Source organism: Panthera tigris, chromosome D1, assembly GCF_018350195.1.
Source record: "Panthera tigris isolate Pti1 chromosome D1, P.tigris_Pti1_mat1.1, whole genome shotgun sequence".
NCBI lineage: Eukaryota > Metazoa > Chordata > Mammalia > Carnivora > Felidae > Panthera > Panthera tigris.
This window is the reverse complement of record NC_056669.1, coordinates 67,259,367-67,280,175: the sequence shown is the minus strand read 5'-3', so window position 1 is coordinate 67,280,175 and position 20,809 is coordinate 67,259,367. Positions and strand designations below refer to the sequence as shown.

Sequence of the window (20,809 nt, the reverse complement as noted above, 5' to 3'; positions counted from 1 at the left end):
ATTTCTCTCAAATTTCTTGTAGGTTAATTTTTTGTTTTTTATTCATTCATGCATTCACTCTTCATACATCCACTTGCCAGGTGCTGGGAAACTAGAGGTGAATGGCACAGACCCTGCCTTTGAGTGGCTCTCAGTCTAGCAGTAAAGACAAACCCACCTTACCATTTTCTAAGTACTAGTCTTATAGAAAATTATAGGAAGTGTCATGAACTTAAACAGGATGCGTTGACTCCTTCCTCCATTTTGACTCCAAGGACTTCTGTGTTCTTTGATCCACCAATGGTAACTATGGTAAGTATACAACCCAGAAAACCTGATCACTCTGTCTTGTGATATTCTTTTTTTTTTTTTTTTTTTTGAGAGAGAGAATGCTGAGCATGCATGAGCTAGGGAGAGAGGGAGAGGGAGAGAGAGAGAATCTTAAGCAGGTGCCACACCCAGCATGGAGCCTGATCCAGGGCTCCAACTGCAAAATCATGACCTGAAATGAAATCAAGAGTCAGACACTTAACTGAGTGAGCTACCCTGGTGCCCCTGTCTTGTGATAATCCTAAAATTATTTTTTTAAACAAAAAATATAAACTATTATTCTTTTGCCAAACCATGAGTAAAGATAATCAACACAAAGATAATCAACACAAACTGAATATGGTAAAAGATTTAAAAACTAAAAAATGGATTGAAGAAATAAATAGTAACATAATTCATATCTGCAAAATTTGATTCAAGAAAACCAAACTTGGTTGAAATAACGATGACAAATGAAAACCCTATGACAGATTGTAAAATGTGATGTGTATAATAAAAAAAAAAGTACTGATATTCATATGTCAGTTATTAAATCAATGCAAAAAAAATTAATCTGAATGAAAATAATTCTGGAAAAAATAAAACTGGAAAATGAGTATAAAAGGAAATATATTTTAATCATATCAAAAATTAACCAAGAGGATTAAATTGCTTTAGTGACATTTATTCCAAAAAATACCTTCTGGATAAAAATTCATTACGGTGAACATACTCCGCATTAAAGTACTAAGTAAGGCACACCTGTCTCAGAATCAAAACGGCAAGGATGAAAGATCTTGTGTGTGTAACAGTAGCACCAGGAGTGAGCGACCCCTCTCCCTGTGGGAGCTAGGTGAGGCTTCGCAGTGGAGGCATTTATGTGGGACCCCAGAGAAAGGGTGTGCGTTTTCAGGCAGGGAAGGGGACTATGGGTGCTACAGAGAATGGGGGTGACAGGTACAGTGACAGCGGGGAAAACACATGACCCCGGCTGACCCCTCAGGCTGGGAAGTAGGGGTCTGTAACCAGGCATGGGGCCGAAACGGAGAGTCAGAGACGGGGAAGACAGAGCTATCACATGGAGAGAAAAATTGGTCATTCATTGGCAGTCCAGAAGGCAATCCAAAATGTCCAGCATTTTCCTTGGTGACTCAAGTGAAAGGAAAAAAGTGTGCTTATGGCGGACGACCTGGAGCTGAGAGGTTCCACACAAACATTTACTTGGTTACCAACATCGGCCTTCTAGTTCTGGAACATCTGCGATTTGGTTGGTGACATAAACTCTTGGGCAACAGGAGAAAGTTATGATTTCCTAAAGCAGATCCACATTCCACAGCTGGTAGCAGTAGTTGCCAACAATATGGAGGATGGTGATAATACGAATAATGAGAACTTCCATTTATTATATGCGATTGGCTCATCATTCTGTATATATTATCTCATTAATTTTTGTATGAGCCGTGTGAGGTCTGCATGCTTATCCCCATTCTGTGAATTAGGAACCTGGAGGATAAAATAGGATAAAATATCTCCCCGAATCGCTCAAGCTTAGAACTAGCCTGAGTGGCTTCAAGACCTTCTCATTGTATCATGATGCTTCTCCGCCTCTGCCTTCAGGATTCAGCCATGGCATACATTTTAATTTCCGCATTTGGCCAGCTTTGGAAAATGGTACTGCTTTGGAAAATGACCACAGTACTGTTCTAGGGCTTGATGACATAGCCCAAATCCCTGATTGGTGACGGGCCCTGGGTCAGAAAGTACTACACAATGTCTTTACTGGAGGTCACAGCAGACTTCTCAACTGGAGGGGTGACAGAGACAAGAACTGAGCCAAAATCCAGAGTCCAGAGAGTCAGAAAAGGAGTATATGGAGGAGCTGCCAAATGAGAGGAACCAGAAAACAGACAGGAAGTCAGAAATCTGTGTTCAGGAAGCCGGAGACACGGAGGAGGAGGAGAAAGCAAAGAACGGTCTGTCTGTAGCAACTGCCTGGAACAGGCATCACCATTATTTGAGACTTTTACAAAATAGATCTTTGGTTAAAGGGCTACAGACGTCGCCAAAATTACCAGTGACAGAGGTCTGGGTGGGCTAATGGGTGCTTGCTAAGCCTACTATGCTGAAGCATATGACAGACTATATGGTTCTCCCTGGAGGCCACGCCTCAGAGGTCTTAGTAATCTCAGCTCACTGCTAACATCAGGGCTGTTCTCACCCAGCCACAAGGAGGATATTAAAAAACACAGGCTCCCACAGTTTCAAGTAAATCAACTCATCTGCCAGCACAGCCAGAGAGACTTGAGAAGGAAGAGAAAGGGTGTGGGCACCAGAATTCCCTGCTCAGCTGAGAAGGTCTCAGGAAACCGCCAGATGCAACATCTCATAGAAAAGCTGTGCATAGATTCTCTTACCTCCCATCCCTGGAGACCGAGAAAATGAAACACCTTAAATTGGATTTTTCTCTGGTTACTTCTAAACATTATGGTTGATCTAAGCCAGCTGGAGCTAGAGTTCAGAATAATCTGAGAACTTGGAATCACACATCCACGTGCACGTGTGTGTGTGTGTGTGTGTGTGTGTGCGCGCACACGCGCATGCACTGGGGGTGAGGCAGTGAGCCCTGCCACTGTTTTATATCATTTTGTCATGAATTGGAATCTGCTTTGGCATTGTCCTTCAGCCACTGTCACGGGGTAAAGCCTTTAGAAGGCTGACAGTTGTCAGTGGAATAAGAATTCATCCGTGCAGTCTTCTGAGGCCAAGGACTTCAAAAGACACCAAACACAGGTTTCCACTTTGCAGGCTTTTATACTTCCTAACGGAATTTTCCCAGTGACTCAAAGCTTTAGCTAAGGCACTGTCCACATGTTCCCTTAGCACTGTGTTGGATGCTAATAATAGTTTGAGTGATAGTTGGAGGTCAAGACCTAGCCTTTTCTGATCTTTATAAATGAGTTATTAAAAGTCTGACAAAGATGGCATTGAGTGAAGCCAAGATGATGGGAGATTTGGGGGTACCATTTACTAGGAAAGGGGCATTCCGGATAGAGAATTGGTTTAAAGGGGAAAATGGGGCATGTTTGATATTGTAAATAACAAAGGAAACAACCAAAAAGCTTGCGTTATTCATGCGTCTATCCATTCATGCAATGAGCATTTCTTATGCCATTTGTGTTATGTGCTTGGTGGTAGGGTACAGGAAAATGGAGTGCCTGGATCCTGACTTCAACAGGAAGCCAGCACTGTGTAAAACAGAAGCCTTGGAGGGGAGATGGGGCTCAGGTGCCCTCCGTGTGCCCACTCAAGGCAAGAGGATGGAGGAGCCCAGTGATGATGAAGTCTGAACTGAAACGAGATTTTGGAATTGACCATGGGCATTGAGTAGGGGGTGGGTGACAGGGTGGTGCCCATAGTTACAGGGAGGAATCAGCCAGATAGAGAAAAGCTGGATTGGTGGAAAATAAGAGATGTCAGGGGAAGACGGTGTTTCAGGAGTGCCATAGCTAAGCTAAGAGGAATATTAATGATAATAGCTGCTGTCTTTTGAACACTTCATTTGTGCTTCGTACACTTATTTAATACTAGACACTGTGCTGTGCTAAGTACTAGGTACACAGAGATGAGCAGGATAGCCTAGGCCTTACCACCATAGCACCTCCATTCTAGTGAATTTTGTGCTGTCATTTACGCCTCCTGAGAACCACGAGAGGCTAGAATTATTATCCTCCTTTTACAGAAGAGAACACAGAAGCTTAGAGCAGTTGAGTCACCTGTCTAGGTCCCACAGGGAAAGGGTGGTGGAGCTTGGATTTGAAGATGGTTCTGTCTGATGCCAATGCCTCTAAGCCCCCATCTTGTACTAAGAGAATGTGAGCAGAGAAAGGGCATATGGATGCAGCTGGAAGGCGGCCTTTGAGGGGACAGGTGGAGTCAAGGGTGGCTATAGGAGACAGACTCCAAAGGGCTATGGAGGGAGTGGATGGAAACTGGTAAGAGGCAGGGAGGTTAGAGATTTTATGTGACCATGAATGGAGGGAGAGGGTAACCTAGTGTTTGCACGTAGGCAGAAGCCAAGCGCCAGCGCCCTCGGGCAGTATGGACTTGACCTTAGGAGAGTGGTTGAAATTTTCATTTCCTTCTGGGCGGTTGGCTATATCTAGCCCTGCTGTGCTGGAATGTGTGCCACCAGGTGTGGCCTCCTGGCACCCATGGGGCCTGAAATGTCCAGGGCCCTTGAGGTCTGAGCAACCTGGGGCCTGTGAGACCTAAACCCCAGGATTTGGGGTCTCCCTTGCTTGCAGTGTGCATACATGAGGGAAGCTTAGTACACCGTGCAGCCCAGAACCAGTGACTCTGCCATGCCCAGTGGCCAGACGGCATCTGAAAATATAGAGAAGAAGGCGTCTTTGCCATAGCACGTTATCTTTAGCACACCAGCCATGAGTGACTCTGCAATTACAAACCAGCCGCTGAACAGAGGCAGTTTAACAGTACATTGTAAAAGTTTTACGGTTAGTAACGATAAGTGCAAAATTAATCCCTAAAGAACAAAGCAATTAAAAAAGTACATAATGAAGCAATTAGCTAGAAATGGTGGGGAGCAAGAAAGGGAGAATGCCCACGGACAATTTTACTCTGGAAGGGACTTCACACTTACGTTTTTTTAATCGTGTTCGATGAGGGAGCCGTAGAAGAGTGAGATTCATAAGATGCATAGAAAAGGTAACAATTGATAAAGGGTTTTGAGATTTAAACTGAAGGAAATTTTTACCTTCTTAAAAAGTTGGGACCAAGGAGGAAAAGAGCTATAAAGGCCGTTATTGGGATAATTAATGAAATTTTATTATAGGTTGTGGATTAGATAAATAGTAATGTATCAGTGTTTAATTTCCTGGTATGGGGGAAAAAGAAAAATAAAAGAGAAAAAAAAAACAAACTCTGGGAGCCAGCAATGTATGTTAAAGCTCCGGAGAGTCATTCGTTCCTGCCCCCCCAGCTCCCTGCCTGTTCTTTTCTGTGTTTTGTTTTTGTTTTAGCCCAGTCTCTGTGCAATTTTGTATCAGACCCTGGAAGGTAGCCTTGCTGCCACCATTACATTGTAGCTCGACTTTTCCAGGAAGGGACCATCAGCTGAGACCAAACTCAGTCCCTCAGAATGACAGATAGCAAGTAGGCCGGGGCTCCTCTCCCTCCTCCCGCTCCCCCTCCTCTTTGTCCTCCTCTTCCAGACACTGTTGTGTTCTTTTGATGAGACCTGATCTTCATAAATCTGCAATTGCAGAAGGGGAATTCAGAGACATCTACTCCCATTACAAATGCTCTTTACTTTGTAAAGCGATGCAAGAGGCAGGATACAGATAAGTATCCAGTGCTTGTGAGTGACTCTTTACAGAAATTACCCTTACACACAAGTTTTGCTATCAAGCAAAACTTCCCAAACATAAAGTCAGTCCTGAAGACAGAGTTAACCCCTGCTGTAAACTACCCCAGGAAACAACATTTACTCCCAGAGATCCTGACTCTAAGTGTGTGCTGTCTGTCTAGCTGTGGAAAGTTCAAGGGACCGGCCCCGGTCCCTGTCCTTGCTTGCTGCAGGACCCGGCAAGTGCTGGAACCGCGGATGTGCTGTGCCCCCACTGTATTCGTTATGCCTGCTTCGGATACTGCTCGTCAGTGACTTGTGTAATTTTCTGCACTGCATTGTAGCGATGGAAAGAAATCCTGAAGTAGGGGAGAGAAAACATGAATCATGATTTCAAGAGAGTTGCTTTTCTTGGATTTCAGCATTTCTGAAATCAAGTCATGCCCTATGAACTTAGCATATATAAATAAATAATATCTAAGTAAATTACAATTTATCCCAACCAGAACAGTTTTGAGAATGAAAGTACTACCAGCAGTTACACTGGAACAACAGGTAAAAACCAATATTATCAGGGGCAAACCAGGACATATGGTCACTCGACTTATACTTTGTTTGATGTGTGCATTTAATGCAGTTCTCTCCTTTCATGTCGCTAGGTGGCTGTTGTATGTGTCATTGGGCCTACAGTGTTTGACATTGGACATACAGTGTTTGAAAATAAGGACAGCCCCTTCCCTCTTAGAGCTAATGGCATAATAGCACAGACAGCTGATAAAAGAGAACACAGAATAAATATACAGTTACAAATTTCAGTAAGTGCTATTCTATTAATCAACTTGGGCTGCCATAACAGAATGCCAAGGGCCAAGGTGGCTTCAACAATGCAAATTTATTTTTTCGCTATTCTGGAAGCTAGAAGTCTGAGATCAGGACTCCTGCATGGTCTGGTTCTGGTAAGACTTCTCTTCCTGACTTGTAAACGACCACCTTCTCACTGTGTCCTTACATGGTACAGAGAGTGTTCTAATGTCTCTTTGTCTTCTTATAAGGATACCAGTTATGTCTGATCAGGGTTCCACCCTTATGACCTCATTTAACTTAATCACCTCCTTAAAAGGCTCTATTCCAATATGGTCACATGGGGGAGTTAGGGCTTCAGGATATGAATTTGGTGGAGCAGGACACAATTCCATCCCTAGCAAGTGCTATGGCAAAAAAACACAGAATGTAAGTTCCACAAAGTCAGGGATTTTGTATGTATTTTTCAGTGACAAAATGCCCATCTCGTACAACAGTGCCTGGCACAGAGTGGGTAGTCAATAAATGATTGTTGAATTGAACTAAAGCAGAGAAGGGACATGATCTGATTCATAGTTGTAGAAGGATTGCAGGGCAACAAGGATTGAAGGAAAGAGACTTTAGGAGGCTGTTGATAGGGTTGTCTACACAAAGATAATAGTGGCTTAGACCAGGCTGTTGACTCTGCAGATTGAGAGGTGTGATTAACCGTAAGCTATACTTAGGAGGTAGAACTGACTGCTGGTGTATTATTGGTCATGGAGGGGAGAAAGAGGATGGGATTACAGATGGATTACGTCATTATTGATGTAGGGTTTAGGCTTGGGCTATTAGTTGGATGAGGGGAAGACTAGGGGATGACAGGGAGGCAGGGAAGGAAATCGACAACTTGGTTTTGCACAAGGCAAGCTTGTGACGCCTCAGAGATACGCAAGTGGAGGTAACATGTAGGCAGCGGGATATATAAATCTCGAGCACAGAGGGACATAGCTCATTTGATTGTCACAACAACTGTTGTTTCAGTGTGTCATTTTTGTCTCCATTTCACAGACAAGGAAATTGAATGTTAGAAGGTGAAATGAGTTGCCTAAAGTTGCCAGTCCAGCAAATGAGAAGTGTGGGATTTGACACCAACACTGTTTAACCCCTGAGCCTGACCTCTGAACCACAGTGACCCCCTGTCTCTCAAGAGGCCTAGGTCTTGGGTACATTTCCTAATCTGCTTCTAAGTTATCACGTGACCTTGAGCCTCACTTTGCTCGCCTGGGAAATGATGGGCTCCTTCAGTTCTATACTGCAATGCCGATCTCCTTTGTAAATCCCATTTTTAATGTGAGTTTGCCATACGTACCTTTCAGAGATGACGCCCAAGCTGACAATTCATTTTGACACGCATGAAAAGGGCAAATCTCTTTAAGCAAAGACCCAGCACACCAGCTTTTTAAATCTGAATTCCAATGGAGCAAGAGGAAGGTTGCTTAGAACAAATACCATTTCTGAGTGAGAGAATGTTCAGCATCTCAGATTCCTTTTTATTATCTGAATAGTATTCCTCAAGGGTCCCACTGAGCCAACTGTGAGGGTGATGCTTGAGCCAGACACATAGCTTCCTCTAAGGGCTGTGCCCAGGGTCTGCCAAACTTTCCCACCTATGCCATCTCATATGTCACTGAGTCATATGGCCACCAATATGCTGGGGATAGGGAGGTAGTGATGACACAGTGTATCCTTTCTTCCAGTGGTTCCTGGTTGCCCTGCATTTCAGAAAGGACCCCCCTAACTTACCATGGGCTATATTCTTCAGACACTAGTCCAAAGAGTCGTCCTTTGGGCCAGTGTCACCCTTTTGAGGGGGCATCTGATATGGACAGTCAATTTGAATTTGATTGGGACATGCTAATGAGCCATTCATATGTGTAGGATTTGTTTCTGATTAGATTAAGCTTCTCAGAGAGGAAAGAAACAGCCACTGATTAAAGACATAAAAAAGGAAACACTTTAAATGAGTAAGTGGCTCATCTTCATATAGCAAAGTATAAATTAAACATAGTCCAGGGGCTCAGCTTTGAATAGCAGCTGGATAGAGTGGGATTTTCTGAATATGTCCACAAGGAGAAGATGCTCACAGCAATTCAAAGGGACTTAACGCACCAGAGAGGGCACTGAGCACTCTGGAGTAAATGGATGGGCCAAGTTATCTGATAAAAATGACTCTCAGACCAGCAATGAGAAGAGTTTTATTTGGATTTCAGAAAATTGCTCCCCGAGTCCCCGTGACATTCAAGCTTATTATTATTCTCTGGAAGCATCCATGATGGTAATGGGGCCAGAGATCTTAGCTCAAAACAAAGACTTGATTAGAGTAGACAGCACACGTGTCAATGGGACCCTGATTTGGAACTTAGTCAATACTTCTTTCTCAGAGCTTGGGGGGGGGTTCTATAGTTTGGGCTCTATAGAAATGTCTGGATTGGAATTAGCCTGGCTTCTCTGCCATGCCTGGGAAGCTGTAAGGGTCAGCCCTGTCAAGACGGTGTTGCCTGACCAAGGCTGGGGTGCAGCTCCGGCCCCAGACTCACCTGGCCGGCTCCAGAATTAGCGGAGCCACCACAGGGCTGCTGTCTAGCGGTCTGAGGAACTCTGGACTGTGTGTGACCGCCAAACCCCAACCTTTTCCTTTTCCACCCTGCTGGCTTCTTAGCTTTTTGACCTCTGCTCTTGTTCTGAACATGAAGCAGACTCTCACCTACAGCCTGTTATGAGAGGGTCCTACACCCTGCCTGCCCGTGGTAGCTAGCTCCCTCTCCCACTCCTTGGGACTAGACCTACTGTCTGTACCCTCGGCCTCTGGTGGAGTCATGTTCGGAATGCACTTATCACCTGCAGTTGGGAAGTTGTTGCCTTCTGAATAGTCTCTCCCAATGCCTGGGACTTTCTGCTACGAAGTCCCACTCAATAGACCGAACCCCTGATTATCGGTATTGCAGGAGCCAAGCCTCTCTGGTCACTTTGCCTCTTTGGCAGCTTGTATTCACCAGGGAGGTGATCAAAAGCTGCACCAGTAGCCCCCAAACCACAGAGGCTTAACCCAGGACGAGTTTGTTTGCTGCTCTCATCAGTCTCCTGAGAGGTGGGAGGCTGTCCTGGGTAGCCATTCTCTACATGGTGACTCAGGTAGCTTCCTTTGGGGGGTTACCCATCTTTGAACCTCAGGGTCATCCTGCTTTAAACATCCAGCAGATTGGGAGGGAGGGAGGTAGACGTGTTCATGGACTTCCCACATGGGATACTTACTGCCTTTGGCCAGGAAGTGGCAGCTGTTTATTTCATTGGGCACAGCTATTCACATGGTCCCTCCTGACAGCAAGGGAGGATGGGAGATGTAAAGGAGCACAGACATATCAGTGAGCAGTACGAGCCTACCACACCCTTGAAGACCACCCTACTCCGGTCTCAGCTTTGCCAGCCTCTGTATGTTCAGGACCGGCTCCTTCCATTTTGTCATGAATCCAACCTAGCTTGAGTGTGGGCAATATTAACCAGGCCTGTTAGCTAGAAAGAGACCTGAAGTAACCATGAATAAACTCTACTTGGTTGGAACCATTAAAAGATGCCTTCTGATCTCAATTTGCAAAGCAATCCTCGTGAAATTTCCCATGAGGAAGTGAACTCCCATGGCCCCAATCTTAATAGAGCAGTGGCGTCTGAGGAAAAGCAGAGTCCCCTGTGTATGATGGGTTAGTTTGCTGAGCTTGGGGCCATTGCGGCCCCCGGGTTTCCTGTAGGGAAGCAGCTATCTCAGCAAATCTCAAGACCCTGCAAAACAGCCTTTTAACTTTTTATTCATGAAAAGCTTCCAGACATTCCAGCCCAGCTGGTCTCTTTTTGGAATTCTGCCAGATGGATCCTCCTGCTGTTTTCTGATAGTTATGAAGACTCCCTTTCACACAGGGAAAGTGCTTCAAGTGCTTCTTAGGGTTGACCCAAAATCGGACCCCTTCAGGGACACCTTCCAAGAAAAGGCATCATTTTTTTTTCCCCAAGCATCAATTCTGTCCAGAGGACTCTGTGGCAGTGTTTTGACAAGAAGAGGGCTTGGGGAAACTGTATCCCCAAGGAGTGTTTTTCCATGGGGTCCCGTGGAAGAATAAGCATGGACTTTAAAAATGTTTTCTTACACTCTAAAATAATGCAATATCAACCCTTGTGATCCTGGAAGAGCACCAAGTAAAGTGCACTGGGGATAATTCAGAAGTCAGTCCAGGTTCTTGATCCTGTGTTCATGCAGGAATGATTTATCAAGCACCTATCGTGGAGGCCCAAGGGATTCCCTCATGAGAGCTAGGTGGCCTTGGGTCTTCTCTCACAGTCTGGTGGTGCAGATCTGTAAACAGGAAGGGCTCCAGCTCACTGAAAGTCAAGGAGTTACAAACTGAAGCTCCAGTGAGAGCGAATTCCACACCCATCTGCAAGAATTAAAGCGTTGGACAGCACCAAATGTTGGCGAAATTGCAAAGCAACAGGAGTGCTCATCTGCGCTGTGGGAGCAGAGCTTGGTGTACTCGCTTTGGAAGATTTTCACCTTCCTGGGGAAAGTCGAATGTGTATATAACCTGTGCCTCAGAAATTCCACCGCAGTGTAAATACGTGGAGAGGCGCCTGCTCTTGGGCACCAAGAGACGTGCATAAGAATGTTCCAAGGAGCGTTCCTCATTATACTGGAAACAACCAGACTGTCGACCAACAAGAGAATGCATAAGTAAACTGCTGTATATTTATACAGTGGAACACCATGGTGATGAAAATAAATGAAGCAAGAAGCAGGTTGCAGAATGCAGACGATATGCTTTCATTTATGTAGCATTCAAAAACAGATAAAACCAAATATAGATAGTTTAGTTTGATGGCAAGGAAATTAACAAAATTCAGGATAATGGGTTACCTTTGGGAGGAAGGAAGAGCATACAGAGTTTTCTGAGTTACTGCTAATGTACTGTTTTGTAAGCAGGGTGCTAGGTAAATAGATTTTCCTTATATTATGTGTCTTTAAACTGTACATTTGCACACAGCTATTGTAAGTGCTGTGCAAGAGGAAGTATAGGTAATACAGCAATGAGTAGCAGAGGTATTTAAGCAAGTTTAGGACAGCCAGGAAATGTAGGTAGGAATCACTAGGCAAATAAATGTATTGCTGCGGGCAGGGGGAGGGGAGGAAAATTCCAGTAAAGGGAATGGTATGGGGTGCAGGGCAGGAATCCGAGACTAGGAATCCTAGGTCTATCCTAGGAACTAAGAGAAGTTGATGTAACAGGAAAGCAGAGCATGAAACATGAAGCTGCAGCAAACAGAAAGGACCAGGTCTCAGAGGTCTTGCAAATCATGTTAAGGAATATGGTCTTTTCTCTGGAGACTAAAAGTTGCAAGTATGGGAGTGAGGTGCATTTTAGAGGGAGTTTGGCTCCATGTTTTACCTTGTCCCCATCCTGGCTCCTCTTCTGCCTCACGCCCTTGACCTCAGTTTGCTGGTGGCTTCTGGCGTTTGTCTTAGCTTTGCCCAGACTTGACCCCTCTTCCCTTCTTACTCCCATGCAGGACCAGGCCTAGGGCCAAGGTGAGCCAAGTGCCCAGGGTGCAGAATGGAAAGACGCCTGAAGAATAGGGGCCCTGCACAGCCCTGGTCAGCGTCTTGGTTTGCCTGCATTTCTGACTCTACAACCACCCTGGAAATGAGTTTCTCGTCTTCTGCCAGCTATTCTCAGGCCTCAGCCTCAACCTCCATCCTCCTTGTCTTTCTTCCCCGAGCCTGCCTGGTTTGGCTTTCTACTCTGGTCGCTGCATTTCACAGCCAAGTTAGGAGAAACAGTTACACATAAAAAAGATAATTAACAACATGAGCCAAGAAATACGGACCACAGGAGTGGTACAAATCATGTGTTTCAGGAGTTTGGAGGAACTTGGCCAGGCTGGCTTTGGATGGATGGAGAGCAGGAAGGAGGCTTTTTATGCTAAAGGAATAGTGGGAACATTTTGCCAAGAGCAAAGAGCTCATTAAAAGTCATGTGGAGATAAAAGCTGGACAGGATTTGGGGTCCTGTGGTCTAGGTCTATGGAGTACAAGGCTGAGATGCCACCACCCCTAATCCTTTGCCTCCAGGAAGCATCACTAATAAACTGTGGCACACTTTTCTGTTGAGCCCGGGGACTCCTGCTCAGAAGGATTCAGAGCCTCAGAATCCTCAACACGGTGCTTCAGAAGGACATTAACAAGCAAATGCATTTATCATGGAAGTATTATTTGCTCTCCTTGACATAGACTGCAGAGTGATCATGAGTCTGAGTGGGAGAAATGGTCAAGCTGTATCCTGTCGCCTTCCCTCCAGTGTCTCTCTATTTTACAACTTTGGATTTACGACTCTGCCAGTCACGTCTCAAATACTGGGCATCATTTGAGGTACTGGCAAGAAAACGTAGACTCACAAAATGCAAGTAGAAGGGATCTATCACATCACTGAGTTCCGTCCCTCCATTTGGCAGCTAGGAGAAACTTGAGGCCTGGGAGGGAAACAGGCTTGTTTATAGAAGTGGCAAACAGAACATAAATTCAGATCCTTTGACCCTGACCTTTTAGCAGCAGCTCCCAGCCTGGAAGGGGAAAGGGAACCTGACCTTTCCCTAAGAACCCACTACATGCCTGTCTTTGCTAGTGGCAGCTTTTCATACAACATCTCTTTTAAACCTGCCAGGGTATCATTATCCCCAATAAAAAGGCAACTGACACCCAAAGACAGGTTCAGGTCAAAGGCTAATGGGCAACAGAGGCAGGATTGAAACCCTCTTCCATCAGCCCCCAAGACCCGCCTTCCCAGATGGTTCCCAGGTGGATGCTCCATCTTTCTGGAAACACTAATAGGATTAGGGCTCTCTGGGAAGGGCTGGTGGTGAGTGAGACTTCACTCCATGCTGCGTAACTGTTGTTTACCATCTACTTCCGGTTCTTGGTCCCACCTGAGGGCAAGCCCAGCATCTCCTCTGTGGGTGTTTGCAAACACTGGCCAGGCCGAGGGCTTTCTCCACACTAGTTCGTGGTTCCACAAGATGAAGCCGCCTGCTTTCCACCACACTCATTTGATGCCTTGCCAGGTTTTACAACGTTCATTTATGCTCTGCAGCCAAAGTGACTCTCTTCAGTTACAGCAGTGTGCACTTAAATGTCAGAGCGTCGCTGAAAAACTGCTTGGGTCTGAAGGAAGTCATTGTGTTCAGTCAAATCTGGCCACATTTTATGTTTATGGCCTTTATTAGGGGATCCAGCTGAGCGAGTTAAAACCACTTCTCCATAGTTAGTGAAAGCCCAGGACTCGGAGATTGCTGGAATCACTCATTGAAATAACAGTTTATGTTATTGAGTGTATACCATATGCCTGGTGCTGGTGAATACAACATGATCCTTGTCTTCCTGGAGCTTATAGTCTAGCAGGGAGCAGGGGACAGACTTGAATAAACACATAAGTGGAAGTATTGTGAATAAGTGTTCCCAGGAAAAAGGGTGGGGCACTGTAAGTATTCTGAGGGGATCTAATGGGCAGGTCAAAGAAGGTAATATTTGAGCTGGGTAACAGTGGGGGGGGGGGGGGAGGGGGATTTATCCCAGAAAGATGGAGTAGCAGGTGCGAGGGCACAGAGACAGGAAGAAACTTGGTGTGGTCAAGAACTATATTTCCCAGGGCCCATCCAGAAGCCACAAGATCTAGCCTACATCCAGGGCTGACATGTGTCAAGTATCCCCAGAAGCTGTGGGACTGAGCACGTGTCTCACTTGTGATAACAAGTTGGGGTCACATGCACCCCATGTAAAAACCAAGCTCTCCATCTTGTAGTTGCTTCCTGTGCCCTGTGACCTCATCTGCCTTCTTGGTTACTGACCCTTGACCTTCACTTCTCAGCCATGTCTTTGGTATGTACCCACCTCTCCTGCCCTCTCTCCTCTTGGCACCCTCACCCCATGGAACTTGCAAGGCTAAGCCATCACTGTGTCCCACACCTTTACCGTCCATCCAGTGGCCCTGCTTCTCTGGCACAATCTTTCCTGTCTGTAGTTTCTATCTGGTTTGGGTCTTTCTACCTCACACCAGCTGTGACATGTCCCAGATGCAGCTCCCCTTCCTCATTTCCTCACCCCTGCCTTCCCCCACACCAAGCTTCCATGAAGTTTTATGATATCATTTTCCAGAAGGTCCAAATGCCAGTGATTTTCCTTCCTATCCTTTGTCTACCCTCCATGAGAGGGTCTCCAAGATCAGCTGTGGGTCAGACCTTTGAGAGTCTCTCTGTGTCAAGTCATTGGTCAGCGGAGCCACTTACCACCTGGGGATCAGAGATCTTGGGCTTCCTCTTGTGTATTTCATTGTCATTGGGCAGGGTCCAGAAGCAGCAGGGTAAACATGCCAAATCCACATCTTCTGCTCCAATGCCCAGAGACTGCTAGGAACCCACAGGCTGCATTCAAGACAGATGCCGTTACCCCCTCTATAGATGAATTCCTTTGCAGAGAAGGTAGGAGAGTGGGAGTGACTTCTAGATTAACAAGTGCTCCTAGTCTCTAAGGAGGAGCCTGATTCACCCTACTGCGCTGGGCCAGGCACTCTGGAAGTCAACCTATCTCTTGTCTGTTGGGCTTTAGCCAGACGTGGGAGTCTTCTGCAGTCATTTTTTCCCCCGAAGGTGGATGTTCAGGAAGAGCCAGATAGCAGCGATGATAAGGTTATTATAAAATAATAATGTGTGCATGCTGAGGGCTTACTGCAGGGCTTCCTGAGCCCACAGCCCTGTGCAGGAACAACCTATTATGCGTGTTTCATAGACAAGAGGTTAAGTGGCCCACAGTCACCCGTCAGCAGGCATGCAGTGAGGACAGAATGAGCCCAGATGTCCTGCCCCTACCTCCTTGACTGCCATCCATGCGGTGCTCAGACTGAAGCACCAGGGTTGAACATGATGAATCCACACATCCCCATCTTCTCCTGGGCGAAATTGAGGCTTGGGAGAAGTGACCTGCCCAAGGTGGAATTGCAGCAGGTGGCAGAGGCAAAATGTTTGAATTTAGTTCTCGCTGGCTCCAAAGCTGTGCTTTCAAACACTATGTCCTCCCACTGGCCCAGCCACTCCAACTCTGCTGGAAACCCATGATCTGTCCAGGCACCATTTAGCACGTGTCTAAAGGAGAGCTTGGGCAGGGGTGGGGTATATAATTGTATGTGCAGAAGTCCAGAGATGGGAGGACAAACATGCATGCTGGGAGAAGTAGAACATGTCAGCGTGGCTGTGGCATAGAGCATATGGGGGAGCCAGCACAAGGCTGGAGGGATGGGCAGGGCAGGGCTGGGCCCCAGGAGGCCTCACAGCCTCAGGGCCGTGCTGGGAAATGTGTGGTGCAGGGGATGTGATCCACCCTACACTTTAAAAGGATCACTCTGGCCGCAGGGAGGCGAAGAGACTGGAAGAGGAAGGCAGGAGGGAGATCGGTTGTTTGGAGGCTGTTCCAGAGTTCAAGTGAGACATGACAGTGGTCTAGACAAGGGCCGTGGTCAAAGAAAAGGAAAACAGGAGTGGATTCGAGAGTCCAACAGTGAGTTCACACCATTCCTCTTACCATGCGCTTAGAGGGCATAGGAGGTACAGCTGCCACCCTTGTGATCAGAACCACAGCAGAGGCACCCACTCTAAGGTGAAATGGTGAAGCGACTCTTTGAGAAACAGGTCTTGTAATAAAAGAGCTTTGTTACAAATCATGTTCTGTGTTGTGTTGCTGAAATATGCCAAGTAATAGCCTCCGTTCTGGTTGCAAAAGAATAATTACCCTGACTCTCTGTGTTGTAACATATTCACAGTATTCATAGGCTTTCATTGCAAATCTCAGCAAAGTGAATTGGAAATCAGCATGAGCCCCAGAATGTACGGGTCATGGAAATGAAGGTGCACAGCCTGAGGCCTTCCATGGCTTCCTCTCTTGCCTAAGCTTCAGTGGAGGTCAGACAGATCCTTTTCTCTTCAGTACCAGCCGTGTGGCCTTGGACAAGGGACAGCCTTTGGTCTCAGTTTCCCCATTTGGAATTGGAGACAATAACCACTGTAACACAGGGTTATTCTAAAGATCCTGCTGAATATAATTTGTTTAGTAAGAGCTGAGCTGATGACATGATTATGTGCCAGGCATGTTGCTAAGCACTTTGTATATAATCACTTTAATCTCCTCGGGAACCTCATGAAAGAGGTACTATTTTAATCCCCATTTGAGAGGAGGAAACTGAAACACAATGAGATTGAGTGACGTACCCAAGGTCACGCAGCTAGCATGAAACAGAGCCAGGATTTGAACCCAAACAGTCTGGTTCCAAACCCTCTGCTCATAACCACCACACTATACTACCTACCCACATACACAGTCCAGTGCCTGGTACATGGTGGACCCTCAGTGCAAACGCTTGTGTCTTTTCCATTGGCCATAAATTATATACTGAAGGCAAGACAAGTTCAGAGAGTGGAAAGGCGATCAGTTGCCTTCCAACTCTGACAGTCTGTAGGGACCAACTGTTGTGAAACAGACGGGTGGAACAGAAGGCATTCTCTTCCTGACACACACACAGAGTAACTTAGTGAAATCCAAAGTTGACCTTATAGTACACTTATCTTGATGAACAATGAGAAATGTATAGAATTTTCCAATCATTGTATTGTACACCTGAACCTAATACAACACTGTATGTTAACTATACTCAAAAAAAAACAAAAACAAAAAAAAAAAAAAAAGGAAAGGAAAAACAAAGTTGACCTTATCTTAGATGCAGACCTATCCTTGATGGATACAGGTTATAAGTGTGAACATTATTTACCAAATTATCTGGTTGACAGTATCTGACAGGTGCTCACTGCTATCCACCAAGAAATAATGATTATTTTCCCTCAGAAGCTTCATTCATCAGCTCTGGCCAGGTATTTCGGATTCATCACACATTTATTAAGCATCAATCATATAGTGATTGAGTGATTAAGTATCATCATCCATATATTGATTCAACAAGTACTTACTAAGTACCTGTATGTACCAGGCCTGTGTTAGTGCTAGGGATGAGAAATGAAGGAGACAGGAGTTCTTTCCATCTAGGAACACGAAGTGAGGGAAGGAGGCTGACAGGTAAGCAGGAAGTTGCGATATCAAGAGCTTGGGGAGCAGAGGAGGGAGAAATTGGCTCTGCCCCCAAAATTGAGCAAAGACTCTACAACAGAGAAGTCATGTGGTCAGGATCTTGACAGATTACATTTTTTCAGCTGGAGAAGGAGTAGCATTCTACAATGACAAAAAGATGTGCACATCCCAGAACATTGGAAGTTCAGAGTGGCTGCAACATTTGTGGCAAGACCTCCAAGACACTGTCCTTTGGCACTCAGAAGAGAAGATCATTTTTCTTTATTTTTTGAAGTCAAATTGCATCTGATTCAAGCTCCTAGTCACTGAGGTCAGCGAGAAGTTTCACATGATTGCCTTCTTTGTATCTCCCTCTCTCTTGGGTTCTATTAGAACTCAGGGCCCAGGAAAAGACGGACCAGGAGAAGGGCAACAGGCTCACTCCCTCTGGTGATCACTAATCTCTGTCTGGCCCATGTGGTCCATTTTAGGATGATACCTCTGCTGGGAGTCTCTACTGGTTCCTCTAGGTCTAGCATTGCTGCAGAGACCATTATGAAGATTTTTGTTAACTTCTCTGTCAGGGGCTAGGAGAGCCCAGATCATTGGTCACACAATGTCTAGTCTCTTCTTTGCAGGAATGGAAGGGATGAAAAAAGAAGGTGCATTCTTTGCTGGTAAATCCACAGCAACAAGAAACAAGACACAAAATAATGACTCAATAACCTTCCTGCTATAGGAATAGAAATAAGGTAGAGCTCACCCCCTCTGTAGACACTAGTCTGGAGAGACAAGATGAAGAGAGCTGGAGTTGTTCATGCTCAGATTGAATGGTCACCTAAGGCCTACTTTAGTGGCTCAGAGTCAGGTCTGGGCACTGGTGAGTGACTCTGTGTCTTCTACAGGTGTGGCAGTGTGGCGGGAGCGTGGAAGTCCTGCCTTGTTCTCGGATTGCCCACATTGAGCGAGCCCACAAGCCCTACACCGAGGACCTCACAGCCCATGTCCGCAGGAATGCCCTCAGGGTGGCTGAAGTCTGGATGGATGAATTTAAAAGCCATGTCTACATGGCATGGAACATACCCCAAGAGGTAGGAAGCCCCTGTGGGGATGGGGTTTTGGGGAGGGTTGGTAGAAAAAAACATTAAAACACAAAAAATATGGGACTAACCCTTTTTCCCATAGATCAGGCAGAGTCTTATTATCCATGGTAGAGTAGACTCTCAGCCCCAAAAGATACTACATGTGGGAGAAAAGAGGCGGACTGTGAGGCACTAAGCCATGTCTTATCCCCACCCCTGTCCCTGGTCAGCATGCTTAAAGAAAGACTTCTTCTCTCCTGACCTCAGTTATCCTCATTTTAAATGAGAACATTGGACCGGGTGGCTCCAACTTTACTTCATGTCTAGGTCCTCAGCCTCTCTGCTATACAAATATACCAGCAATTACCAAAATTCACCAAAGTGCCCTTTAGTCTCCCTGTAGACTATATTTAGGCTTCTCCATCGAACCTGTGACCAGAGCAATAGGAATGTCCATATGCCTTTGGGATTTCTGGAACCAGATGCATGAGGAGGGGATACACTCTCACAGGACCCTCAGGAGGAGAAGGGAACTGTTCTGGATGATTTCTAATCATCAGAGAATCTCATCATTGCCTGCCACTGTCCTCTATCCCTCTTATCACCTACATTTAAGAAATGCCAGAGAGAAAGCAATGTTTCTCTAGTAGATTGGTTCTGCCTTGTCATGTGTCACATGGAAATGACCTTGGACCACTGAGTTGCGAGAACCCAACAGATGCCAGCCACGGGATCCCAACCTGCTTACCAGCCTCTCTGCCTGGAGATCATTGGTTATGTTGCACTGTCTATGTGAGATAGCTGTTGACTGCATGACCTCCTTCTTTCCCCTTGGGAATCCTTTAAAAAGCTTCAGTTCTCTCTTCCTAATAGAGAAATGGTTGATTTTTGCCTAACGTTTCCATATGAAGGTCCTGTTCCCTGATCTCTCCACCCAGCTAATGTTGCTCTGGCAGAGTGATTGAAGGTTACCTGGACCATGGGCAGGAGCTTTTAGGCAGCCCCCATCACCTCCACTATCATGGGGGTGGGGGGGGGTGGGGTTGGGATGTGTACTCCCACGACCAGTGACATTTCACCAGTAGGGAGAAGAGGAGCCAAGAAGTACCAGCCAGAGTGTGAGCAACCTTAATGAACCAGCCCCAGGATTGTATCCCTGACAGTGGGAGTGTTTCTAGGGAAACAGCAGTGCCTTCTAGACCCATCTGTGGCTGTGGGAGTTGGATCACAGTATTCTTGGGAGCATGCGGAGCCCCACTGTGGGTGTCCTCTGATAGCAAAATGTTAAACACTTGGAAAGTCCCCCAGGAACTTAGCAGTGAAGTATCATAGATCCGTAGTCTCTTAGAGTCCTGTCCACACTCTTGCCCCCTTCTCTCTGTACCCCAAAGCTGCAAATCTTTTAGTCTTCTCCCCTCATAGTGGCTGATAGATGTTGAAATGGATAGTAAATCCAATGAATGGCAGAGACCAAGAGAGAAAAGTAACTGGAAAATGATGAAACTCAGTGTGTGTCTGTGACTTCTCAGAGGGTAGTTCAAACCCGGTCAAATGGGTAGGATGAGAGGGAAGTGAATTCAAGAAAGGCAGATAAGGGGCTCCTGGGTGGCTCAGTCAGTTAAGCATTTAACTTCAGCTCAGATCATGATCTCACAGTTCATGAGTTAGAGCCCCACATCAGGTTCTATGCTGACAGCTCAGATCCTGGAGCCCACTTCAAATTCTGTGTCTCCCTCTCTCTCTCTCTCTCTCTCAAAAATAAACATTAAAAATTTTTTTAGTAAAAAAGGGAAGGCAGATGAGCAGTGGGAGTGTCCAGGATAAAGCCTCAGATGGAGAAGGTGGTCAGTGTGTTTTCTAAAAGTCTATCTCTTGACCCCCACTATTCCCTGCTTTGTCCAGACTCCATCTCCTGCCTCTTCTGAGACTTCTGGAAAGAGTCAACACATACCCCCTCCATTCACTTCTCAAGTCACATCCCAGTATTGCCCCCAAACTGCTTTTGACAAAGCATCTTAACTGCTTAATGGACATTTTAAAGTCTTTAACCTCCAGGATCCCACCTTTTCCTTGAAATTCTGTACTTGCTTG

The 20,809-nt window shown here is 45.8% G+C and overlaps 1 protein-coding gene across 1 annotated transcript in view; it reads left to right on the top strand.

Moving 5' to 3' along the window:
* The window catches only part of GALNT18 (polypeptide N-acetylgalactosaminyltransferase 18), a 352,446-nt gene that overhangs the window by 271,917 nt on the left and 59,720 nt on the right, over window positions 1-20,809 (top strand). Inside the window, exon 7 of the mRNA XM_042957905.1 lies at window positions 18,542-18,727. Coding sequence (XP_042813839.1) covers window positions 18,542-18,727 — 186 coding nt within the window. The remainder of the gene's footprint in view (window positions 1-18,541; window positions 18,728-20,809) is intronic.